The sequence below is a fragment of the Haliotis rubra genome, unplaced genomic scaffold (assembly GCF_003918875.1).
Source record: "Haliotis rubra isolate DU_JTF1 unplaced genomic scaffold, ASM391887v1 Scf1336, whole genome shotgun sequence".
Lineage (NCBI taxonomy): Eukaryota > Metazoa > Mollusca > Gastropoda > Lepetellida > Haliotidae > Haliotis > Haliotis rubra.
Genome location: NW_025765266.1, coordinates 29457 through 51800, shown reverse-complemented (window position 1 = coordinate 51800; position 22344 = coordinate 29457). Strand labels below are relative to the sequence as shown.

The window sequence follows — 22344 nt, the reverse complement described above, 5'->3', positions numbered from 1 at the left end:
CAGGGCTGTTTCCGTGCTGTGGAATGACCTATAGGCGGACTGGAATTTGTGATATTCCTTGGAATTCCTTGTTCATACTATTTATTTTTAGCAAATAAAGTTCAAGGTTTGAAATGGCCCATATATTGGCGTGCCATGGCACCGTAAATATTGAAATGGCACGGATAAAAATGTTCCGGGTGCCCTAATGGCATGCCTAATTTTTTATAGACATAACTCACCTTTAGTCATTTCATCCCCAAAACAAAACACTTAGGCAAATGACAAACAAGCCAAAAAATTATTGACCCTATCGCCAAGGAAATCACTGGAATTATGATGGATGATGTAAAGAAATCTGGTACAGTTATTTATTTCTGAAAGGCACATTTAAAATATTTTAGTGCACAATTAGAATTTCTCTATCTCTCTTCCTCCCGAAGTTTGAATGTGCCTGCTCTCAATCACAAATTTACCAGGAAGCTATCATGATGAAAAAAAGAAGAAGAAGGTTTGGTCTGTTTTATCCATAGAACTTTATACTGTCACTGTCAGTCTATGGCTTTGATGTTACAGAGTTAAGGTATCTGAAGGAATTATCTCATCTTGGGAGTGTGAGCATACAAGGCACAGTAAAGAGCTCCTACAGGTAGTCGATCATACACCTGAAATATCTATAGCGCCAACTCATCACTCATAAACAATATCAGAAAAAATGGATGAATACCTGTTTATAACTTGAACCATCTGCTGAGTTCCACCAGGTATGCCACAAGGATCTAGAAAATATCTGAATACATGATCATCATACTCGTCTCGACTTCTCAGTGATGCTCGGTAACACACACTTAGTGCCAGGATAAGGGCTTTGGTGACATCAGTGGGCTGAAAGAAAAACGTCCTCAATTTAATATTTGTGTTCTATTCTTTAAAGTTTACTTTATCTGACACAGATTTAAAACTGCAGGCCCTTATCACTCTTATTGTATTTTTAATCTTTGGACCAAATGTATGTTTAAAATAAATGTTATGACAAGAGCTCCTTGATAATCCTTGTATCACTGAGCAAAACAACAGCATATATTACCTCAATTTGACAAGTGTAATACAATATTAATGCACTGGCTTTGGACTGGCAGATATTCCAGGGCAAACAAGTCAAAGCAACCCGGAATTCCCGCTTTAAATAGTGGTAATTGCAATTGCACTATCAACGTTGTTGTTGGACCTAAACCGAACATTGAAAACTGACGTTGTGTCTGACACAGTTTGACATGTTGCAGGCTATGGTCTTGTCAAAGGCCAAGATCAAATATCGTCACGTTCTGTTGTGACGTCACTTAAATTGTTCGATGACGTAATTGCATTCGGTCAGTCAACCCCAGTTGGTTTTGAGTAAACTTGCAGTCAAATTCCTTCATTGTTTCCTTTTCCTTTTCAACACAAATTCCATGTATTTTAGCAATAATAACAGTAATGCTATTTTTGAGGGCAATATCATTTGCAGAAGCCCTCAGTCTTTTTCAACTGCCCTCCTTCATCGGGCAGTTAATGGAAGACCTAGGGCTTCTGCTAATGATAATGCTCTCAAAAATACCATTACCTTTATATGAGTCAGGATAAGTATAAATGATATTTTTATCCTAAACAATGCATATTTTACCTTATCCTGACCCATACCTAATTGCTTGAATCCCACAGTAGGTGGTGAGATCCACCGTTTGTTTGATTCAGATCAACAAACTGATCTACATGACCCATGGGAATGTACTCTTCTTCTGGCCATCTGCTTCTTCCAGTGGGGCACCACCTCTATGCTTGTGAGAGGAGGAGTGAATCTCATTAATTTTGTGGATTGTCAGATGCTGCGTGACCACTTGGGGTCCGAATTTATGTAGACCCTCCATATCTTCAGTAATGAAGTGTTAGAGATGATTGGCAAACACTGTGTCTAACTTCCAAAAACATGATTCCATGATTGTAGAGATGGAGCAGTTGACATATAGCGCTAGTGTGGAGGCTAGCACTCTTACATCGTTTGGGTTGGAATCTGAGAGAGGATCAAGTCTGCTTCTATGCATGCCTCGAAGTATGTTAAATCTTAAGTTATCTTTGCCAAGTATTGAAGATAATACTGGATGCGATATTGACAGTCTGCATTGGGTCCATTATCAAATCTAGTGCGACTGAAGTTTATAGCATTGATCTCTGACCTTCTGGCAGCTGTAGCTAAAGTCAGGAAAAGTAGTGTTCTCTGTGTCAGGTGTTCGAATCTGGTTTCTGAGCCATTAAACTTAGCTAAACCTACAGAGGTTTCCAATTCTTCGAAGAGAGTCGTCCTTGGGGTACATATATGCATTTTCTGCAGCTGAAAATGTCCTGTGACAGTTGTATCAATGTTTTAATAAAAATATTGTACAACAAATAAAAATCTTCTTTATCTATTATATGGCCCCCACCACGGAGTTACGCCCCTGCTACGCATGCTAACCAACCAGGTAGGCACCTAGGTCCATATCATCATTCCTTCTGCTGAATAAATCAGTGAACAGAAATGTAGGGGAGGTGGGTGGCCCTATCCCAAGGATCGACTCTTTCAAAGAATTGAAAACCTCTGCAGGTTTAGCTAATTCTTTTTATAGATCGATCGTCCTTGGGATACATATATGCATTATCTCAGACTCCCAAACACTGGAGGCCAGGAGGAGGGAATTCTGTCAAAGTACACATGAATAGCGATCGCTTATGAAGAATGAAAGAGAGGCCACAACTCTCATCTCTCACGTGTCCCAAGCTTCCATGAGAGGCATGATGGGAGGGTAACCGACAGGAGGATAAGTACTTACATCCGACCTCATAGGTTTAAGCACAGCAATTTGCACAGAGTGCGAAAATAGAAAACCCCAACCATATCATGATCTATTAGGGGAGCACGTGTAAGGGGAAAACCAACTCACAACCGACAGTAAAATCTCGGGAGAGAATCGAAAGGAGTTAGATCACACAACAGCGGATATATCAATAAAACACAATTGAAAGCAGCGTCAACTGACCAGATAACCAAGACTCACTCGGTCAGGGTGGCAGGACACTGTCCACTGGAGAGAACAGAACGGCCAAAACGCGCACGATCACGTGAATGTGTATTGAGCTGATAGTGCCTGATAAAGTGCTAGGCCTGCTCCGGAATAGGGGCAGAGCATATCTCTTCAATGGGTAGTGCAGATGCAAAAGCCTCTGACGTGGGCCACTGCCCTGACTGAGTGAGCCTTCAACCCATCAGGGGGAGGCTTGCCCTTAGCCTGATAAGCAGCACAAATGACCAATACAAGCCAGTGAGATAGTGTCTGATTGCTCGCCGGCACCCCAGCCTTCCCGCCACCGTAACAGCAGAACAGATGGGTACCCGTACGGATCCCCTGTGTTCGTTTGATATAGACCTTGAGAGTCTTTCGGACATCCAACGGGTGAGGGCTCGTTGTAGAGGTCCCCGATGTGGAAGGCTGGGTAAGAGTAGGAAGTTCGATGAGAGGCTGTCACATGGAAAGCGGATCGATCTTCGGACGGCAAGTATCCGGGAGGCTAATACTGACACGATCTGGATGGAACACAGTCAGCGCCGGGTCTGCCAGTATAGCATGTAAATCGCCCGACCCCTACGCCCAGATGTTACCGCCACCAAAAATACAGCCCTCCATGTAAACAACTGAATGGAAATAGCCGATGGTAGATGGGGAACGTAGGACCGACAGCCAATCTAGCACAACTGACAAGCCTTCTTCCAAACGAGCTTGCAAAAAAACTCCAATACTGGACTAAATCCGCAGAAAAGGGATCTGCAATCACCTTATCTGAACACCAGCCGGCGCATAGCGGGACCACCTATCCTTATATTGAACGTTTGTCCGAATCCATACTCGAATCCAGAATTGTGTCTGCAACTGCTGCAGGAATTCTGCGTGGCTTCGAGGCTAGATCTGACAGAGGCCAAGCCACCCACTGAATCCTTGGATTGGGGTATGGCCGCGCCGCTCTGAGTGAGAATGTCCGATCCGCAAAGGTAATAGAACAGGAGGCTGAGCCAGAAACCTGAGAATTACCGAAGCCAGCTCTGTGATGGACATAGCACAAGTAGCCAAGCTGGCTGGGTGGACAGCTGTGACAGGACCGGGGAATGAGTGGTAGCGCGGAACGCATGAGAGCAATTTGCCGTCCAATCCAACAGGAAGGTGTTGGAAGCCAATGCACTCTGGTCCGGTATTCGAGAGCAGAACATGGGTATCCGGATTTGTCCTGCCGGACGCAAACAGATCCACCTGGAACGATCCGTACAAATGAGAGATAATTCTGACTATCTGCCGGTCGAGCATCCACTCATGTGTGGCCAGGATCCAGCAAGAGAGAGCATCTGCTCGCACATTCTCCAGCCCCAGGAGATAAACAGGAAGCAACTGACATTCGCACTGGTCACATCAGAGGAGAAAACCTCACGTCTCCCGAAGGAGCGCTAGGGACACCATGCCGCTGTACCGTTGTCCAACAGAAGACAAACCACCTGGCCCTGAACATGCTCCCGGAAGCGCTCGAAAACCAACCTCACACCTCTCAGTTCCAAAACGTTAATGTGAAGGCAGGCTTCGAGCAGAGTCCGACAACCGACAGACTGCCCAGAAAACACACACCCAGCCCGTGAGGGATGCATCGGTTTGAACTGTAAGAACTGGCGTCGGGATTTCCAAAGGGATCCCCTTGGATCCCGACATTGGTCAACCACTGAAGGTAAGGAGACAACCACCCGGGGACTGTGAGGCACTGCTCCAGGTCCTCCGAGTGAGCCCACAGATTCGCCAAAGCTTGCTGTATAGGGCGCATCCTCAACCGTGCCCGCCACACTACAGAGATAGTAGCCACCATATGACCCAGTAGACGGAGCCAAGTCCAAGTGCCTGGGGCTGGGAGAGACACCATCTCCCGTACTCTGGTCACCCGGTCGGGCGACAAGAAGATAAGATCCTTGTGAGTTGTGAACCGCGCCCCGAGAAAAAAACAAGTCCTGGGTGGGTACCAGGTCGGATTTCTTGAGGTTTATGATCCACCCCAGTCGAACTAGAATGTCTATCACTGTGTGGGTAGAATCTAGGCTCGCTGGCTGAGTTAGAGCGCTGAGCAACCAGTCGTCTAGGTAAGGGTAACAACGCCTTCCTTGCGAGCGAGCGAGCGAGGGTAGCCGGGGCTAACATGAGCTTGGTGAACACCCTTGGGGCAGTGGATATGCCGAAAGGGAGCACCCTGAATTGGTAACACATCCCGTCGTAAGAGAACCGAAGGTACTGCTTGAACGATGGATGTATGGGCACATGCAGATACGCATCCTTGAGGTCGATTGACGTGAGCCAATCGCTGGGCTGAACAGATGAGATCACCGAGCGCAGTGTCTCCATCTTGAAGGATGGTACTTCGAGCATGCGGTTCAACCCCTTGAGGTTGAGAATGGGACGGAACCCGCCGTCTTTCTTCGGGACGAGGAAGTACGTGGAGTAAAATCCCGCCTGTTCCTCTCCCGGTGGAATGCGCCTGATTGCGGACTTGTCCAGCAGAGCCTGAACTTCATCGCGCAATATGTCCGCCCTTGCCTGACATGACGGCACCGGAGTGCGGCGTATGCCGGTGAAGTCGGGCGGACCTCGCTTCCACAGTGGTAAATGGCCGACGCTGATGGTGGACAGCACCCAAGCGTTGTTTGTAGCCTTCTCCCACTCCGGCAGGAATAGAGAGAGGCGGCCACCCACTGGGATGTGGGGTAAGAGCGCGTGTGTGGTCCCGAGTAGCGGAGCTGACTGGGAGTGACACACGGCTGGGTCTACAGCCTGATGGGTTAACGGGAGGTCGGGGCAGACCTCCCGCGCCCGCGAAAAGGCTGGGAGCTAGCCGAAGAGGACTGCTCCTTGCCCTTACCCTTGGCGGACCTGTTCCTCCGCCTACCCCTGCCAAGCGGCCGAAGCCAGCCAGAGGACTCGGTGTAGGCTGCACCCCGGCGGAGGAAGGTGGAACGGGAGCGCGGAGGTGAGAAGCCCGCGGGTGCTCCAACAAGGCCTTAGAGTCCTTGAAGGAGGTAGCTGCAGCGGCAGCCTCCCGTATGACCTGCTGTGCCCCAGGAAACAGCGTCGCTCCCAGACGGAAGGGAAGGGCCAGCAAGGTCTGCTGTGTCGCTGCCGAGTAACGAGACGTCGACAGCCACAGCTTGCGCATCCCCATGACTGTGCACATCACCGTCGACGCAGCGGACCACAAAGAGTCGCGTGCGAGGTGGGCCTGCACTTTGGACAACTGACGGAGTAGCACGACATGCGGAGAAACGTCTCCAGCATGCCCCTCCGCCTCCAGGGCCGACCTCTGTATCGAGGAGAGGTAGGCCTCATGGACCACAACCCTGACCTGCTGCATAGCGTTCTGGAAAACCTCCTCGTAGGTACGGTACGCATGCCGCAGGGGCGCGCCCGCGAGGGCAAACGGTGGTGTCAACCGACCTTGCCGAGCAGCCGGAGCTGCTCCTGAGGAAGCCGAGCCTCCCCCCCAGGCGACCGAAGTGAACACGCACTCATCCACCATAGGAACCGCGAACAGGGAATCCTCCCCCAGCTGGTACCTCCGGACAAGCTCTGGCAAGTCAAAACGGAGGCGAGAACCAGACAAGAGGGGATCGACCACGTCCTGGAACAACGATGGAAGAATACGCAGCAGCGTCTGCGTAGGCTGCCTAGGGGCAAACGCCTCGCCTGGCAGGCGGAACTCAGCCGAGTCCGAGCAGCTGGCAGGCACCGCGGCCTGGGGTAGGTACTCGGCAATGCGTTGCCGGACCTCCCGCAGAGCCGAAGAGAAACTGAAGGCACCCTCCTGCTCCTCGACCTCCCCAGTATCCCGAGACGCTGGAGGCAGACCAGGCAAAACTGGTGCCTCCGCTCTCATGGGGCGGGAGGGCGCAGGGATCGGAACCCCAGGAATCATCAACGGTCCCTGCGCCAACTCCGAGAGGGGGGACTGGGAGTGAAGCCTCCCCCTCCGGGGCAGCCGAGGCGTCCGGACCCGAAGCCAGAGGCAACGAGTCGACAGACGCCTCAAGGCCGAGGGATCGAGCCGAGCCCGGCGATCCCACCCCCTGACTCTCCGCCCCCTGTCCAGAGTGGGCGAGGAACTCCTGCCGGAGCCCTCCAACCGACTCATGGACAAGGGACTTCACGGAGTCCATATGCTGCTGAAACAACTGTGTGATTAAATTCATATCAAAACCGCTACTAGTAGCGGGAGAAGGGTACTGGCTACGGTATTTTTTTCCCTTAGAGCGCGGCTTTTTAGCCTTAGATGGGGGGACCTGGGTAAGTTCCCCTCCCGCCTCACGCATTTCTCTGTAAAAGAGGAAATCAGCCACCCTCCTCTTCTGGGCCCGGGGGGAAAACCCCATACAAATTTCACAAGTTTCGGCCTCATGGCCGGTCTTTTCCAGGCACACGATACACTTGTCGTGTCTGTCGGCCCGTGGAATACTCTGCCCACAGACCGAACAGAGGAAAACGCCTGAAAGCAAACACGCAAGCATGTAGCTAACGGCGGACCAGCAGCTAATATACACATAGAAAACATTGAAAAATACGTGAACGCTACCACGGGAAGAAATAGTTGGTTCAATATGCAATATTACAACCACGTGGCACGCTAAACTTCCCGCCATGGCAGAGCAACATGTGCGTAAACCACGGGAAAGTTAGCGTAAATTAATTAATACAAAGTCACAATTATGAAACAACCGACCGCAAAGCTTTACTGTTCCTTTACAAGGACAAAATAAAGACCATACATACAGGTGGTGTCTCGGACATGATACTCTTTATCTCAGAAAAAGTCAGCTCCGCTCTACTCATGCGTCTGTTCAAGGCAGTGACAGCAGAAGGAATGATGATACGGGCCTAGGTGCTTACCCAGTTAGTGCGCATGCGCAACGGGAGGTAACTCAACGAGGTGGGGGCCGTATAATAAATAAAAAAGTTTATTTATTGTACAATCTTTTTATTCAAAAAACATTGATACAACTGTCACAGGACATTTTCAGCGTGGAAAATGCATAATATGTACCCCAAGGACGATCTCTATGAAGAAGAATTCCTGGACCCTGGGTGGATTGGGATGCACAGGTAAGCATCCCTTATATCTATGCTTACTAGATAGTCTTCTTGTTGATTTTGACTTTGAAGGATGGCTTGGATTACGAAGGCACTGCAAAATTACCTCAACCGCCCTTTTGGTGCGAAAATTTAGAGAGAAATACTTAGAGAGAGACAAGTTCTTCCACTTCAACGTTGAGTTGGCCAAAGTCCCAAACAAAAGGACGCATGCTCTGTGGCAAGGGTTGCACCCGGTAGACAAAGTCTCCTCATAGGGACCTGGCCTGTTGGAACAAAACCTCTTGGTGCGAAAATGAGAGAGAGACAAGTCACATGCTTCTGGTGCACATACGAGGCTGTGGGTGCATTCAGGTGAGATGTTTTTCAGTTTTGGGGAACACTGGCACTGGAGTTTCCACTAACATTCGGAAATGAGATGAGATAAGCAATAAGTTTGAGTCAGGATAAGGTAAAATCATGCTTCTATTGAGGAAGACAACATACTTTCTAGAGTCAGTTGAGAAATTATTCATGAACATTTTAGATAAAAAAGCATCAGGTCCCTTAAATTGTCTGTCTTCTGCAATAAATGTACACGACTGTGTGCATATAAATACCACAATGACTGTTGGAACTGTCTCCTCTTCCTCCTCTTCAGGGTCCTGTTCAGGACAAAGATCGTCATCTATCATCTCAAATAAAGTTCCATTTTCTTGGGACTGCTGGTAGAACCAGGACATGACACTCAGGGAATACGATCAACATCACGGAGGCTTACAAAGCTGCACTCGTCCTGCAGACAAAAAAAGAGGGCTTCTCATTAGTTCCTTGGAATACTGAACTCCTATGACAAAGACCGTAGAAAATTAAATATATACTATTCCTTGAAATCTAGAAAATTCACAAATGTTTTCACAGACTGATACTATCAAGTAATCCATTTCTTATTTGCACGCACTTACAAAATTCAAAGCATGATGTTGACTTATTCAGAACTATTGAGGGGCGGTGGGGTAGCCTAATGGTTAAAGCGTCCGCTCGTCACGCCGAAGACCCGGGTTCAAATCCCCACATGGGTACAATGTGTGAAGCCCATTTCTGGTGTCCCCCCACCGCGATGTTGCTGGAATATTGCTAAAAGCGGTGTAAAACCAAACTCAGTCAGTCAGTCAGAACTATTGAGCAATAATATCAACAATATTTCAGTGGAATAGGACATACCTCCTGTTTCCTCATGAACTGTTGTGAGGCTATTAGGATCTTACTGATCACGTTCACCATGTTCTGATGTGATGGTATCTTACCATTTCGTACCTGCAATTGACACCCAGAGTTAATGTACAGGGTACAAACAGCTTAGGACGTGTGCTAGTATCATCTGAATTATAAGATACCAGCTGGACAATCTAAAATATATGCATAACTAACAGTAGAAAATGGTTTATATATATTTACACGTTTTACATTCACTCTAAATATGATCATTAACATGAAATGATGCAAAGGCACAATTCCAAACCAACTTCATATGGACAAACACAAAATCAGATAATAAATCTTCAACCATATGAAATATATTTTCCATTGTTTATCATGATACAAATTGATACATGCTCAAATACTCGATCTATATGATGCAGCAGTAAAACAAACTAATTTTCCAGGAAACCTTAAAAATATAGAATTTTTTTCACTATTTGACTGAAATGTGCTTTAGCAAAGAGAGTGAACAGGTGAAATCATCTCACATATCTGTTGACCATCTGTCTGATGTAGAGTTCTTCCACTTGAACGTTGAGTTGGCCAAAGTCCCAAACAAGAGGAAGCATGCTCTGTGGCAAGGGCTGCACCCGGTAGACAAGTCTCCTCATAGGGACATGGCCTGTTGGAACAGAATCGTCTCAGCACATAGATATGATGTAGTTTCTTATGGATGATAACTTAAGAATATCAATGTCATTTGGGTTTCTGAGTATCCTCTCAAGTTAAGAAGTACATCACGAATTTCAAAAGCAAGGTACCAAAGGAATGATAACGACAGAAAGCCTAAGCTGTGAGGAGGTGGTGTCAAACAAGATTCTTTCATAATGAAAACCTGGTAAAACTATTATATTTATTTGTGAATGTAACAAAAGGCTCTGAGAAAGAACCCAAATTTACACTGTGATCATGTTAGATCTTTCAAAGGGTCACAAGTAACAACCAGTGCTCACCTAGCTTATCTGTTGTCTGATCAGCATCAACATGATAGCCAAGTCCTGCTTTTTCAAGTCTCTGAATCAACTCCTCAGAATGCCTGAAATTGATATTGTACGAAAATTTGTGCATTGGTCACAAGGTATTTTGGGTAGGCTGGAAACAGACATCCTTTCAGATTTGTGCTTCAATGCACAGAATACTGGCTGATTTGCAGCATCAGAAAAATATTGGTATTTTTTTCAATCAAATGAAATCAGAGGAGAGGAGCAAATACAATGAATTAATTTTTTCTTTACTTATTATCGGTGGCTTTGACAGTGTTACACTATAAACCAAACACTGAAAAAGTGTCAATCTGTACACTATGCAATGTTCTGTAAGTCTGTAAGGCTATGTTAATACATTGACTCCCTTCATTTGAAAGAACAGGACCTCACTTCACAAAGCAAAAAAACTGCTTTGTCTGTCATAACAACTATACTTACATTTTCGTCTATATTGACTTTGTGAAACAAGACCCACATTATACATGGTGAAGAACACACATACAAGGAAACTATCAAAGATTTATTTGCAAAATAAACAAGGTTCAAGATGTTTTCAAACATACTTTCTGTAAGGATTGCAGGCAGCTACAATCTTTAGGTTTTCTGACAGTTTCAAGGGTTGTCCATTCATACAGCCATCACACATTATTTCCTTGATGAGTCCAATGGCCTCAGTTGTGTTTGCTTCATCAAAGAACAGGACAGTGTACATGTGTGGGTTATTAGCCTTGTTAGCAATGGCGAGTTGTTCTGCATGCTTGACCTTCCTGATGATATCTTCAGGGGTTGTGCCTCCATGAACCTAGAAAATAGTCACACAACACTGCAGTGATGCTGGACATAAATGCCAACAACCTCTATTTTCAAGGACAGCCAAATTACAACAAGTTGTTCCCAGATTGGATGTTTCATATTTTCTGCCTAAAATGACTGAGGACAAATGGACAAATATGAAACAAATAAATCTAATCACAATAATGTTTTTAGAATCAGTCAAAAGGAATTCAAAGTGTACTATTATACACTGTCACAATACAAAATAGATTTTGGACACAGTTTTAACTTAGAACTGATGATATGTGGAATATCCAATGTTTATGTTTTATGCTGATTTTACTAAAGTTTAACAGTGGCAAAGCTATAAGATGACTTGGATCATCAAAAATGGGATCTTTATCCAAGTTGAGGAACTGAAATGGGTCTTAGAAATGACAATCACAATTTTAACCAAAAACCACCAACATTTCTCCATTTGACACTTTTAATGGTTTTACCTTCATAATGACCATGTTTTCCATGTCAGTGCCTGGCAGGCACTGTAAGGCACACATGAATTTAACCAATCTGGTCTTCCCACATCCTGTCTCTCCCATGATTATCACTGGGATTCCACATCTGTAGAAGCAAATATTAATCATGTATTATTTCCCTCACATATAACTTGCAAGTAGAAGTCTATTTTTGTACAAAATAGGCATTTATTCAACTGGAAAAGTAATTTTTTTCGTAAAATTGATATTTTATACTTATCCTGACTCATGATCATTTGCTTATCTCCCTCTTCTATGCGAATGGTAATGGAACACTTGAATCCTTTGTAGTTCCCTAAAGCGGACGTTAAAGTACCATCACCAACGAGTTACCTCCCTTTTCCCGCACAAATAGTCATGTGACCAGCCTTACTTGTCACACTCTTCTGATTTTTCTGCCCATGCACTTGGATCTACCGTGAAATCCGAAATGTTTCCAGCGGGGAGGTTGGGAGGGCTTATCCTCATGAGTTATGATAAGTATAAAAATATCAATTTTACTCCAAAAATTACATATTTTTCCTTATTCTGACTCATGATCATTTGCTTATAGAATCCGATGGATTGGTGGTGGGTCAGATTGAAGATATATCTTCAAGGGTCTGACAGGACACAAGGATAAGTCCTGAGTATCCTCTGGTCCGAGGATAGTAGATAGCGCGCTGGTATATGGAACTGTCTATCTGGTTGACCAGGTAGTTGATTCTTTGCAATAAAGTCCCATCTAAGTCCTAGATGTACTGCAGCATGGTGCCCCATGTCGAATCTAGTTCGTCCAATGTCAAGCACATGTATCTCAAACATTCGGGCTGCCGTGGCTAGGGCAAGTAGAAACACAGTCTTCTGTGTGAGTCGCTCGAAGGTAGTCTGTTCTAGAGGTTCGTAGGCATCACTCATGAGATGACGTAGAATTACATTCAGATCCTCCAGTTTAAAAGATCGCAGCAGAGCAAGTAATTCTGGTACTTTCGTCAATTTGATGCGTGACTTCATAGTGACCACTGTACTGATGGCTGCCAGATACGTGGATAATGTCGAACCTTTCAGATGTCTTGTATGTCTGAGATGACATAAGTATTCCGCCACTTGAGGATGAGTAGCTTCCATAGCTGTGAAGCTTTTCCGCCTTGCATATTTCTAAAATTTCAGCCATTTGTCAATCACACAAATTGCGAGTAGATCTGCGTGACGCTGGGGTTACTGCTTTTGCTGCTCTGGCGGAGCATCCTCTTTTCTTCAAACAGGTTTTGATACGGTCCACATGTGTAGCTGGAACAGTGCTGGGTTCCAGTGGACTTGTTTGGTGTGCGGATGTCTGAGTAGGTTTGGCCATTCTGGTAGCTTGAGGGTTGGACTTCCGAGATCTTCTATTAGGTCTAGGAACCAGACTCTTGTTGGCCTATAGGGCACGACCAAAGTCAGTTGTAGCGCCTGCGTCTGTCTGATCTTCAACAGTACATTCGGTAGTAGGATCGGGGGTGGAAACGCGTGAGCGTTTAGTCCTTCCCATGATATGTTCAGTGCATCTGTTGCCCAGGCTTGGGGATCTGGTACTGGTGAGACAAACGTCTGTAGTTGTTTGTTGAACCTCGTTGCAAACAGGTCTATGCATGGGGATCCTATTTCCCTAATGATGAGCCGGAATGCCTCTGGATGGAGCATCCATTCCGTAGGTGACGGGGGCAGTGGTCAGGACAGAGTATCTGCTAGCACATTCTTGGTTCCCTGAATGTGACACGCCTTTATCCAGATGTTTGCATTCTCCGTGATGTCGAAGAACTGGAATGTGAGCTGAAGATTTATGGAGAATGCCACTGTAAAATTTAAGAATATCCGTGTGGACCATCAGCATTTTGTTGATCAGCGAACTCGACCATAGCTGTATTGTGTTTATTACAGCTTTCATTTCTAGCAGATTGATGTAAAGATTCTGTTCTATTTTGGACCACTTTCCTGATGCAACTTGATTGTGGAGATGTGCACCCCATCCCTGTAGAGATGTGCGTCGAATACCGGTTCTTGCAAATAGGTCCCTACGCAAACATTCGACCTGTGAGTCCACCAAAGCAGGTACCTTTTGAGATTGTCTGGTAGCGAGATAGGGTCGATGCTGTACAGATGTTTTGCCAGGAATCGTTTCAACGGACGTAGTTGTAACCTTCCTGTGCGAGTCAGGTCCTGCACTGAGGTTAGTAGACCGAGTAGACATTGCCATGTTCGTAGTGTTAACGGAGAGATGACTGCTTGAGGAATCATGGCTTGTATCTTGACCCAACGATCTTCTGGGACCACAATTCGATTCTGCGTAGTGATGAATCTTATTCCCAGAAATTGAAGATCTTGTTTTTTGTTCTAACACTGACTTCATCAGGTTCACTAGCCATCCTAGTTGTGTGAGCAACTTGATTGTGAAGTTCATGCTAATGTCTGAGTAGACTGGCATCTTGATGCACCTGTATGCCGTCGTCCAGGTAAAAGGTATTGCATAGACCTAGATGACGTAGGTCGGTGACTATAGGCTTACCTTGTTTGAGTGGCATTTTAGAAGTTGATACGTACAATATGGAACAAGTTTTTTATGGATAACAACTTCTTTATTTCGTGAGTGCGACGTTTCGATACAGATTCTTGTACCGTTGTCAAGCAAGAGTGATACATGAAGTGGAGGAACTGCATATTTATACTGTGTATAACAATGAAACTACATACATTGTAATTGACAAAGGAAACAACATAATTGACATAATTGGTTAAGCAGTAAGCTAATGAAGCCAGTGAGTACACAAAGGATAGTGAATAGAAGCCAGAGATGTATAAATACTGGAGTGGTACAAAGAAGGAGATGTTTATACAATAGGTGCGATCTTTATACAATAGATTGGGGGTGGTGGAGGAGTGGATCATAAGCTGATGGAATGAAGTATCCTTGGTCACGGTTGATGGTGGGCTTATGGCGTTTGATGTGGACTATAGGACTATAGGCTTGGTTATTTCGTGTGAATAACCACGGAGCCGATGATATTTCAAACAGAAGGACGTTCTATTGGAAGTGTTGACCTCTGAACAGGAATCGTAGATACTTTCTTGATTCCGGATGTATGGGGATGTGCAGATATGCATCCTGAAGGTCTATGCTGGCCATATAATGTGCTGCACAGATGAGTAGTCTGAGGTGCGGTAGGTGGATCATTCTGAACCTCTCTGGTTTCAGTAGATAGTCCTGATTGATTTTCCACATGTTGTAAATCAATCTGAATTTCTCTTTGGAATTCTTCTTGGGTACTAGGAAAATTGGAGAGTAGAAGATTGGTGTGAGACGATGTTGATCTATCCTCTCTACTGCATCCTTCGTTAGAGGTGCCTTGATGGCTTCTTGTAGTTTGTCTGCCTGCTCGTCTGCATAGTCGAAGAGCATCGGTCTGATGGTTAACGGTGGTGTGGCTTTGAGCTGCACTCTGTACCTGTCTCGCAGTACTTGTGAGATGTAGTCGTCCTCCAGTATTCCCCAATTTTCCCAGTACCTTTCCAGACGTCCACCCACTGTCGATGGTTTTACAGGAACGGCTGGGGGTGGAAGACTCCTGTCGTTCCGAGCCCCAATTTCAGCCTCTAGCTCCTCTGGATCCTCTGGGAGAGCGTCCTCTCCCTGAGTTCCCTCTGTAGTTTCCGGATGGGCGACGTAAAGAGCCTTTTCCGCCTCTGAAGCTGGAGTATATCTTCTCCATAGCCTTCTGGATACCCGGAATATTTCAACTTGCTGTTATACTTCTGTGAAGTATGACGAATGACGTTGGCTAGAGTATCTATAGTACCAGACGACTGCCCCTGAAACGTACTCGACATAGCACTAGAATTATGTAGGACTAATGACGTTGGCTAGAGTATCTATAGACTTGATAATCATGACTTCCCTTGTATCATGAGTAGCTTCCTTAGCTGCTTTATCTATCCTGCCTCAGAAGATAGTCGGCGATGCCCACGGAACTCTAAGTAATGGTTGGGTAAATCTGTTGCTCCAGGAACAAGATGCCACTAGACCCTGTCTCCTCATCAAGGTGATACCTGTCGACGCTGAGGCCAAATGATCCGATATGAAGTATTGGTCCTTCTTCTGAGTGAGCAGAGCAGAGCAGATAGTATCATTCTATCTTCTTCTGAACTAGGGTTCTGGAACTTGTTAATCAATGCCTCATTGATAGCTCTGGACCTCGCTAATCCGAAGAAGGATCTTCTCGTCGCAGTATCAAGTTGGGCCAACTTTCTATCCTCCACCTCGTAAATCTTGTCCCGAGAGTCGTTGACTAATTTCATTTTGTCATCTAAGTCCGGCGCTCTCATAAAGGGGTCCATATGATGTAAAGGGAATTCATTCGCATTAAAAGATGGCAGATGTTGATTCTGGGATTTAGTAGCTTTCTCAAAAGCCCTGCGTAGGTAGGAAGGCACCTTGGATATTGGTTCAATAGGAGGAATAGTGACCGAGTCGAAGTCGTCGTTGAACATCTTATATGTGTAAACTTCATCCACATCCTTGGAAGGAGACTGTAAGTTCAATCCATTAGCTATCCAAGCTGTAACCTCCGATTCTGGGAAGACGTAGTCACCCTGTTCATCAGACAGTTCCTATTTCTGCAGTAGCAAACAACATACCGTTACCAGCTTGATCTCCTGATTTATCAACCGTGACTTGTGATGACTTCCTCACCCACCCAGTCTATGGCACGTCTATAGACATAAGACAAGTATTGATTAAATTGTAAATTTGATAGACCAATGCAATATGTACAACGCAAGGTGGAAGAACATGGCTTAATGCATGATGGGCATTGGGGGTGAGGATCAGCCACTGAAAGCTGGTACCTGCAAACACTGCAAGATTTCATGAAATGTAAACAAGTAACATAACGATGAAAATATGTCACAAATACAAATAATTTCTTCAATTTTTTTACATATAATACAAACTAGTTATAGCCAAATACCATATACAGCGTAATTTCAATAAATAGGATCTAAATATAAAGGATATATGCCGTATACGGGACTCCAGTGCTTGCCCAACCATCCGCTTGGGCGAAAAGGGAGAGCGTGACAAGTAAGGCTGGTCACATGACTGTTTGCACGGGAAAAGGGAGGTAACTTGTGGGTGAGTGTGCTTTTACGTCCTCTTTAGGGAACTACAAAGGATTCAAGTGTTCCACTACCATTCGCATAGAAGATGGAGATAAGCAAAAGATCATGAGTCAGGATAAGGAAAAATATATTACTTACCTAAATCTCATGTAAATGGCCAGAATCTTCTTGACATTGTCTGTTGTCAGTTCATATGTGTCATCAGGGTCATGTACAAAATCTACCCCTGGCATCACACTGCACAGCTTAGCTAATCTCTCAAGCCTGAAATTAGGGAAGAGGAAATGTTTTATTCACATACACTAAAGAAAGTATTTTGCACAAAATAGAACTTTAAATCAAAGGATCAATTACACAAAATAGTTTTCAAAGTCACATCATAAAATAATTCAATGCTTCAAGCTACCTTTGCATCTGATCAAAGTTCTCATTGATGTTGACCCTGTTTCTGATCAGTGCTTCCTGTAGTGGTTTTGGCACTAGATTTCTCTCCAGCACGCTCCCTGTCTGCTGATCCACCATGTTCCCTGTCTGGCGGTCGATGTTGAAGCCAAGGAAGGTCATGGTGTGGCCATCAGGGTTGAAGAAAATGTAGGGATGAGGGCTGGAAATCGTTTTAATATCTCTTTGTTAGATTACTTGAAATGCAACATAGGTGAAAAATATTACTTTGCTTTATGCAGTGAAGTGGACTGAAAACAGTAAAATATTTGAATTTGCAAGAATCTCTCAATCATCACAAAGATTTTCTTTAACATCTCCATCAAGACTCAAACACTTAAAGTACATAGTTGTGCATAAAATACTTTCAGACATTGAATATCAAACCTGCTTTCCCACGTCCGCTTCATCTGAAACTGTGCAAGATCTTCTGCTTGTCTCTCTTGTACAACCAGCTGGTCCAGAGGAGACTCCTCACTCATCACAAGTGACCTGGTAGCAAAGTCCTAGGGGCAAACAAAATTTTCTATTTTCAAACTTTTTGGTTTAAAAATGTGAATAAATGATTTGTTATGAATGCAAACAATCCTTAGTTTAGCAGCTGTTGTCTTTATGAGACATTTTGTTATCTTCACGTTGTCCACATTTCATCCAAAATGTAATCAGCTATAACCCAATAACAAAGCATATATCTACTGACTTGAATAGTGAATATCATGAAAAGTTGATAGTCAGATGCCCAACACAACCTCCCAAAATGTAATGAAGTAAGTATAAATGGAAGATCAGATCAGAAGAGTTTCATGGAAAAATCTTGAACATTTCTTGAGGTTGAGCAACATTTATGAGTCTGGTAAACTTGTCTAAAAGGAAATACTGCATAGTGAAGATTTGAAATATGAATTCATAATACAAGTCCACTTGTATAACATAAAACAATGAAATCAAAACAGGCTACAAAAGCATCTGACCAGAATCACAATGAAGGGCACCACTAAACATTTATGAGTGTTGGTCCAGAAACAAATAGTCACTTATAACACGATGTCTTTGTGTTTGTCAACACTTAATCTGAACACTTACTCTCGACATCTGGATAAGGAAGTGCAGCACCAACACTGGAAAGCCAGGCAGATCCTCCAAAATGAGGTCTGAACAGAAGATGGAGTTCTCAAAGTCAACCAGCTGAGTATTCAGGAACCATACAAAGTTGTGGAGCTCAGACCAGGATGGATCTCGTACTCCACAGTGTCTGAAGTTCAAAATGATTGCAAAGTGTATTCTGTTACTGTAAAAGAACTATACAGACAGTAACACTTTCTTAAAAATCATATTCCTGTTGCTGATAATATAATAATCACAAGTTTTAACACTGAGATGATATCAACAATAGCAACAGAAGACAGTATTGGCACTCACTGCAGAAGTACACTGAGACATTCTTGATGTGATCCTTCTGGTGCAGCTGGGTTGATTTCAGCAAGATTGCCTTTGATGTTCAATCTCTTGAGATACTGGAATGGGCGCTGGTAAACTTGGCTTTGATACTCTATGTCATCAAAGAGCCTGTCATTATCAGAGTAATCTGAAGAAAATAGCACATAAAAAATAGTTTAAAAACATTATTTAAAATGACTCTTTTACACAAAAAGTGAATTTACTTAACAACAAAATAATCATGAAATGCACACGGATGTCAGTTTTGTCTGAAGAAAATATTCCAAGACATGAATAAGGAAGTCAAAATGACTCTCAGAACAAGATTTTACAGCAGCTGTGACTTCATCCACTACTTTCAGTACAGTAAATTCTGGTAATAATAGTCAATAACAATCTTCCGAAATGGATGATCAAGCATTGGCTAGTTGGCAGAATTACTTCACACAGTCTGGAATGTCTGACCTTCAGGCTTTTGGTCTGTGGTAAGGATTTGCTGACTGTCTTGAGGAGACCAGCAGAAAACATCAGGCAGGACCTCCAGAATGGAATGAATCAAACGCTGACTGGCTCTCTGGAGACAAAACAATTCTTATTTATGCATGTCTCCAATAATACAACTGATCACATAGAGGGTTGTCACTCTCCAGATATTAATGGACTGCTCATCCCGTCCTGCCTGACATCTGTGATGGCGATACCAGATATACATTATTACATACATGCTTTTACACTCCAGATATTAACAGATACATACCATTGTCTGTCTGACATCTGTGATGGGGATGGTCTCCACGAGATACACTTTTTACATACAGACTTTCACTCTCCAGATATTGACAGATACATACCCTGTCCTGCCTGACATCTGTGATGGGAATGGTCTCCACGAGATACAGGTCCAGGGGAGACTTCAGCCAGACATGCCCCATGTTGTTGCTGATGCAGCCCAGAACCAACAGGTTGAAGAGGAGATAGTCAACGCCTTCCTGAACCTGCCACAGTAACCATCACATGGTTTAATCTGTTCATTTCATTCAATGCATATATATTTGGGTCTTCTAGTTGGCAAATGTGCTCAAAGATACAGGACTCTACAAAGGTGAATGTAGCTAACCTCATATGAAATGTCCAAGTGGAATATTCTAGGCTGGACTTGTCCAGGCTGCAGCGTATGATCCAGCAGTTTCTCTGCCACAGTAGTTGTGGACACACTTTTCTCATACAGATGTATGGACACTGATGTAGCAGGGACTCTGGGGTTCAGACGTTGCAGTGCCTCAACTTGACGCTTCTTGTATAAGGTCTTCCCAACACCAGCTCTTTTGGACTTGATCACTCGCACTGTGGAACTGCAAAATATTAAATATTGCAACTAAAACATACTTCCGTAACAAATAATAATTACCCTGCAATCAAATGTTTCTGAGAATTTTAAGCTGAAAGCAGGTTTTAATTGTTTTCTTTGAAATCCTACACCACTGTTTACCCCAACAAAACTCTTACCTATCAAAATCTAATCCAGAGGCTGATGTCATTCCTTGTTTCTGATACTTCTGTGAAAACTTCAACAGCAGGTATTGCCTGATATCTTCTAAGTGTTGCAATGGAGGTGGTGGGCACCTCTGTCTTTCAAGAGCTGCCACAATTCTTGCTTTGAACTCATTTTCAGTTGAGCACAAAATCACAAGCTGATAGTTAGGACCTTAAAAACATAAAATAGCATTTGGTAAAAACAGACCAATCACAGAATTGGAAATTTTACTATAAATTGTATATTTATATACTTATCTTATCTCACGGTATGCACCTCTCTTCTTCTTCTATGACCATGTGTGGAAACGTGCTGTAGGCTAAGTTGAATCAAAAGCTTCCTGGTCCGATAATAGCACCTGTCAATCATCTCATTAAGCGCGCAGATCACTCAGATGATCACGTTGCGCTCTGTGCCTGTCATTCTCGCCTTGGAGCTTCCAGTAATCTGTGATATGGGGCAGGTCGGGTGGGTATACATCGCGTGAGATAGGATAAGTATATAAATATACAATTTATAGAAAAATAAATTTTTAAACTTATCCTATCTCACGGTATGCATTATTCCACGGTTGGCTTGTGGGCTGCAGATTACCCTGTGTCAACTCTACAACCGTGAGGTTGCATAACACAAGGAGGCCAGGAGAAAGCACCAACTCCCGATATGCTAACTCTGAACTTGTGATGGGTTGCTTCAGATAACCCCTTAAGCTTACACTAGCTAAACTCTAGGGAGTGGGCGGTCCTGAATTAAGGTGGTTTTCAGCCGCAACTTTTGACAAGCAAAAGGACGCAGTTTGGCAAGTGGACCCTGCCTCCCCGCGATTTATCAAGTGACCCCAGTGAATTCAAGTCGAAAAGACCTTAATCTGGACAGTCCCTGCTTCGAAACTACCCCCAACAGACAGATGCTGGAAGGCGGTGAAAGAGGGAATAGTTCGGTTGCTCAACTTGTTTAACGTTCAGTACCAATCCCCCTAACTTACCAAAGGTGAGGAAGGACTTAGGAGCGGAACGCTTCAAAAACCACGCAGGTAATCGAAAATCAACGCTTCACTGACGTAATTGGTCAGAGCGTAGAGGTCAGTAAGCGGCATGTCAACCACCTCTGCATGTAGCACAAGACTGGCCTCTCAGTCTATTCAGTCATGGCTATGACAGTGCAGCCACGCCCTAGTTCCCTAGGTGAGATGGTCTAAGCCCAAGGTCAAAAAGGTACAAAGACAAAGATGACATAGAGATCTTTATTAATGTACAGAAGCAAAACCGACACGCAGAAGGACTGCCTGTCACCTGCGAGCGCGGGTCGATGACAGCTGTTGAGCTAGGACCAGAGGACCAAACTGGTGTGGGCCCTCCACGTCCATGACCGAGAGAGATCGTGAAGATAGTGTGAGGCGAAAAGGTACCCGACTTCCAAAAACATCATTCCATGATTGCCTGGAGGGAACAGTTCCTATGAAGCGCCATGGTGGAAGCTTGGGCCAGAGTTTCATGAGGATTCGCTGTCGAATGTGGAGGAAGGTCGGCATAGGCATAGGCACACAGGATAGTGGATCTCAACCAAAACGCCAAAGTGGTGCGCGCGACTTCCGAGGTGGAGGCAGCAGACAATGGGATGAAAAGTCTCTTGCGCAACCTGCATCGGTCCTTAGAGGCAGCTAAGTTGATCCGCAATGCCCGGACTGGGCACAGGGAAAGATCTTCTGTGTCATCAGGACCCAAGATAGTGGACAGCAGTGGAATCGTGTCCGGCTGTCCTGGTAGTTGGTTCTTGGCGACGAAATCCCACCGCAAACCAAGAAAGACTTTAGCATGTCTTGACCTCTCAAACCGCACCCGGGAGACGTTGAGGGCATGTAACTCTGAAATGCGGCAGCAGTGGCCAAAGCCAAGAGGAAGAAAGTCTTAAAAGTGATCTTCTCAAAGTCTTTTCCCTCCAAGGGTTTGTAAGCCGCTGATGTAAGATGATTAAGCACAACGGAAAGGTCCCAAGATGGTGGTCGGAACTTCCGGGATTGGTCAGCAAGTCTATAAGATCTGAGGAAAGACTGGAGCTCAGGAACAGTCGACACCTTCACACCTGTGGCTGGTGCAATAACGGTGTTA

At 44.6% G+C, this 22344-nt stretch overlaps 1 protein-coding gene across 1 annotated transcript in view; it reads right to left on the bottom strand.

Annotated features, from left to right (window-relative positions):
* Nucleotides 1-22344, bottom strand: part of LOC124267759 (E3 ubiquitin-protein ligase RNF213-like) — a 49122-nt gene that overhangs the window by 2824 nt on the left and 23954 nt on the right. The window contains exons 15-30 of the mRNA XM_046702748.1: nt 20209-20407; nt 19820-20054; nt 19554-19697; nt 19168-19276; nt 18685-18850; nt 18349-18517; nt 17653-17771; nt 17231-17428; nt 16963-17088; nt 11656-11776; nt 10945-11183; nt 10349-10431; nt 9884-10017; nt 9357-9449; nt 8753-8928; nt 707-864 (exon numbers count right to left, since the gene is read on the bottom strand). Coding sequence (XP_046558704.1) covers nt 8881-8928; nt 9357-9449; nt 9884-10017; nt 10349-10431; nt 10945-11183; nt 11656-11776; nt 16963-17088; nt 17231-17428; nt 17653-17771; nt 18349-18517; nt 18685-18850; nt 19168-19276; nt 19554-19697; nt 19820-20054; nt 20209-20407 — 2183 coding nt within the window. The 3' untranslated portion in view covers nt 707-864; nt 8753-8880. The remainder of the gene's footprint in view (nt 1-706; nt 865-8752; nt 8929-9356; nt 9450-9883; nt 10018-10348; nt 10432-10944; nt 11184-11655; nt 11777-16962; nt 17089-17230; nt 17429-17652; nt 17772-18348; nt 18518-18684; nt 18851-19167; nt 19277-19553; nt 19698-19819; nt 20055-20208; nt 20408-22344) is intronic.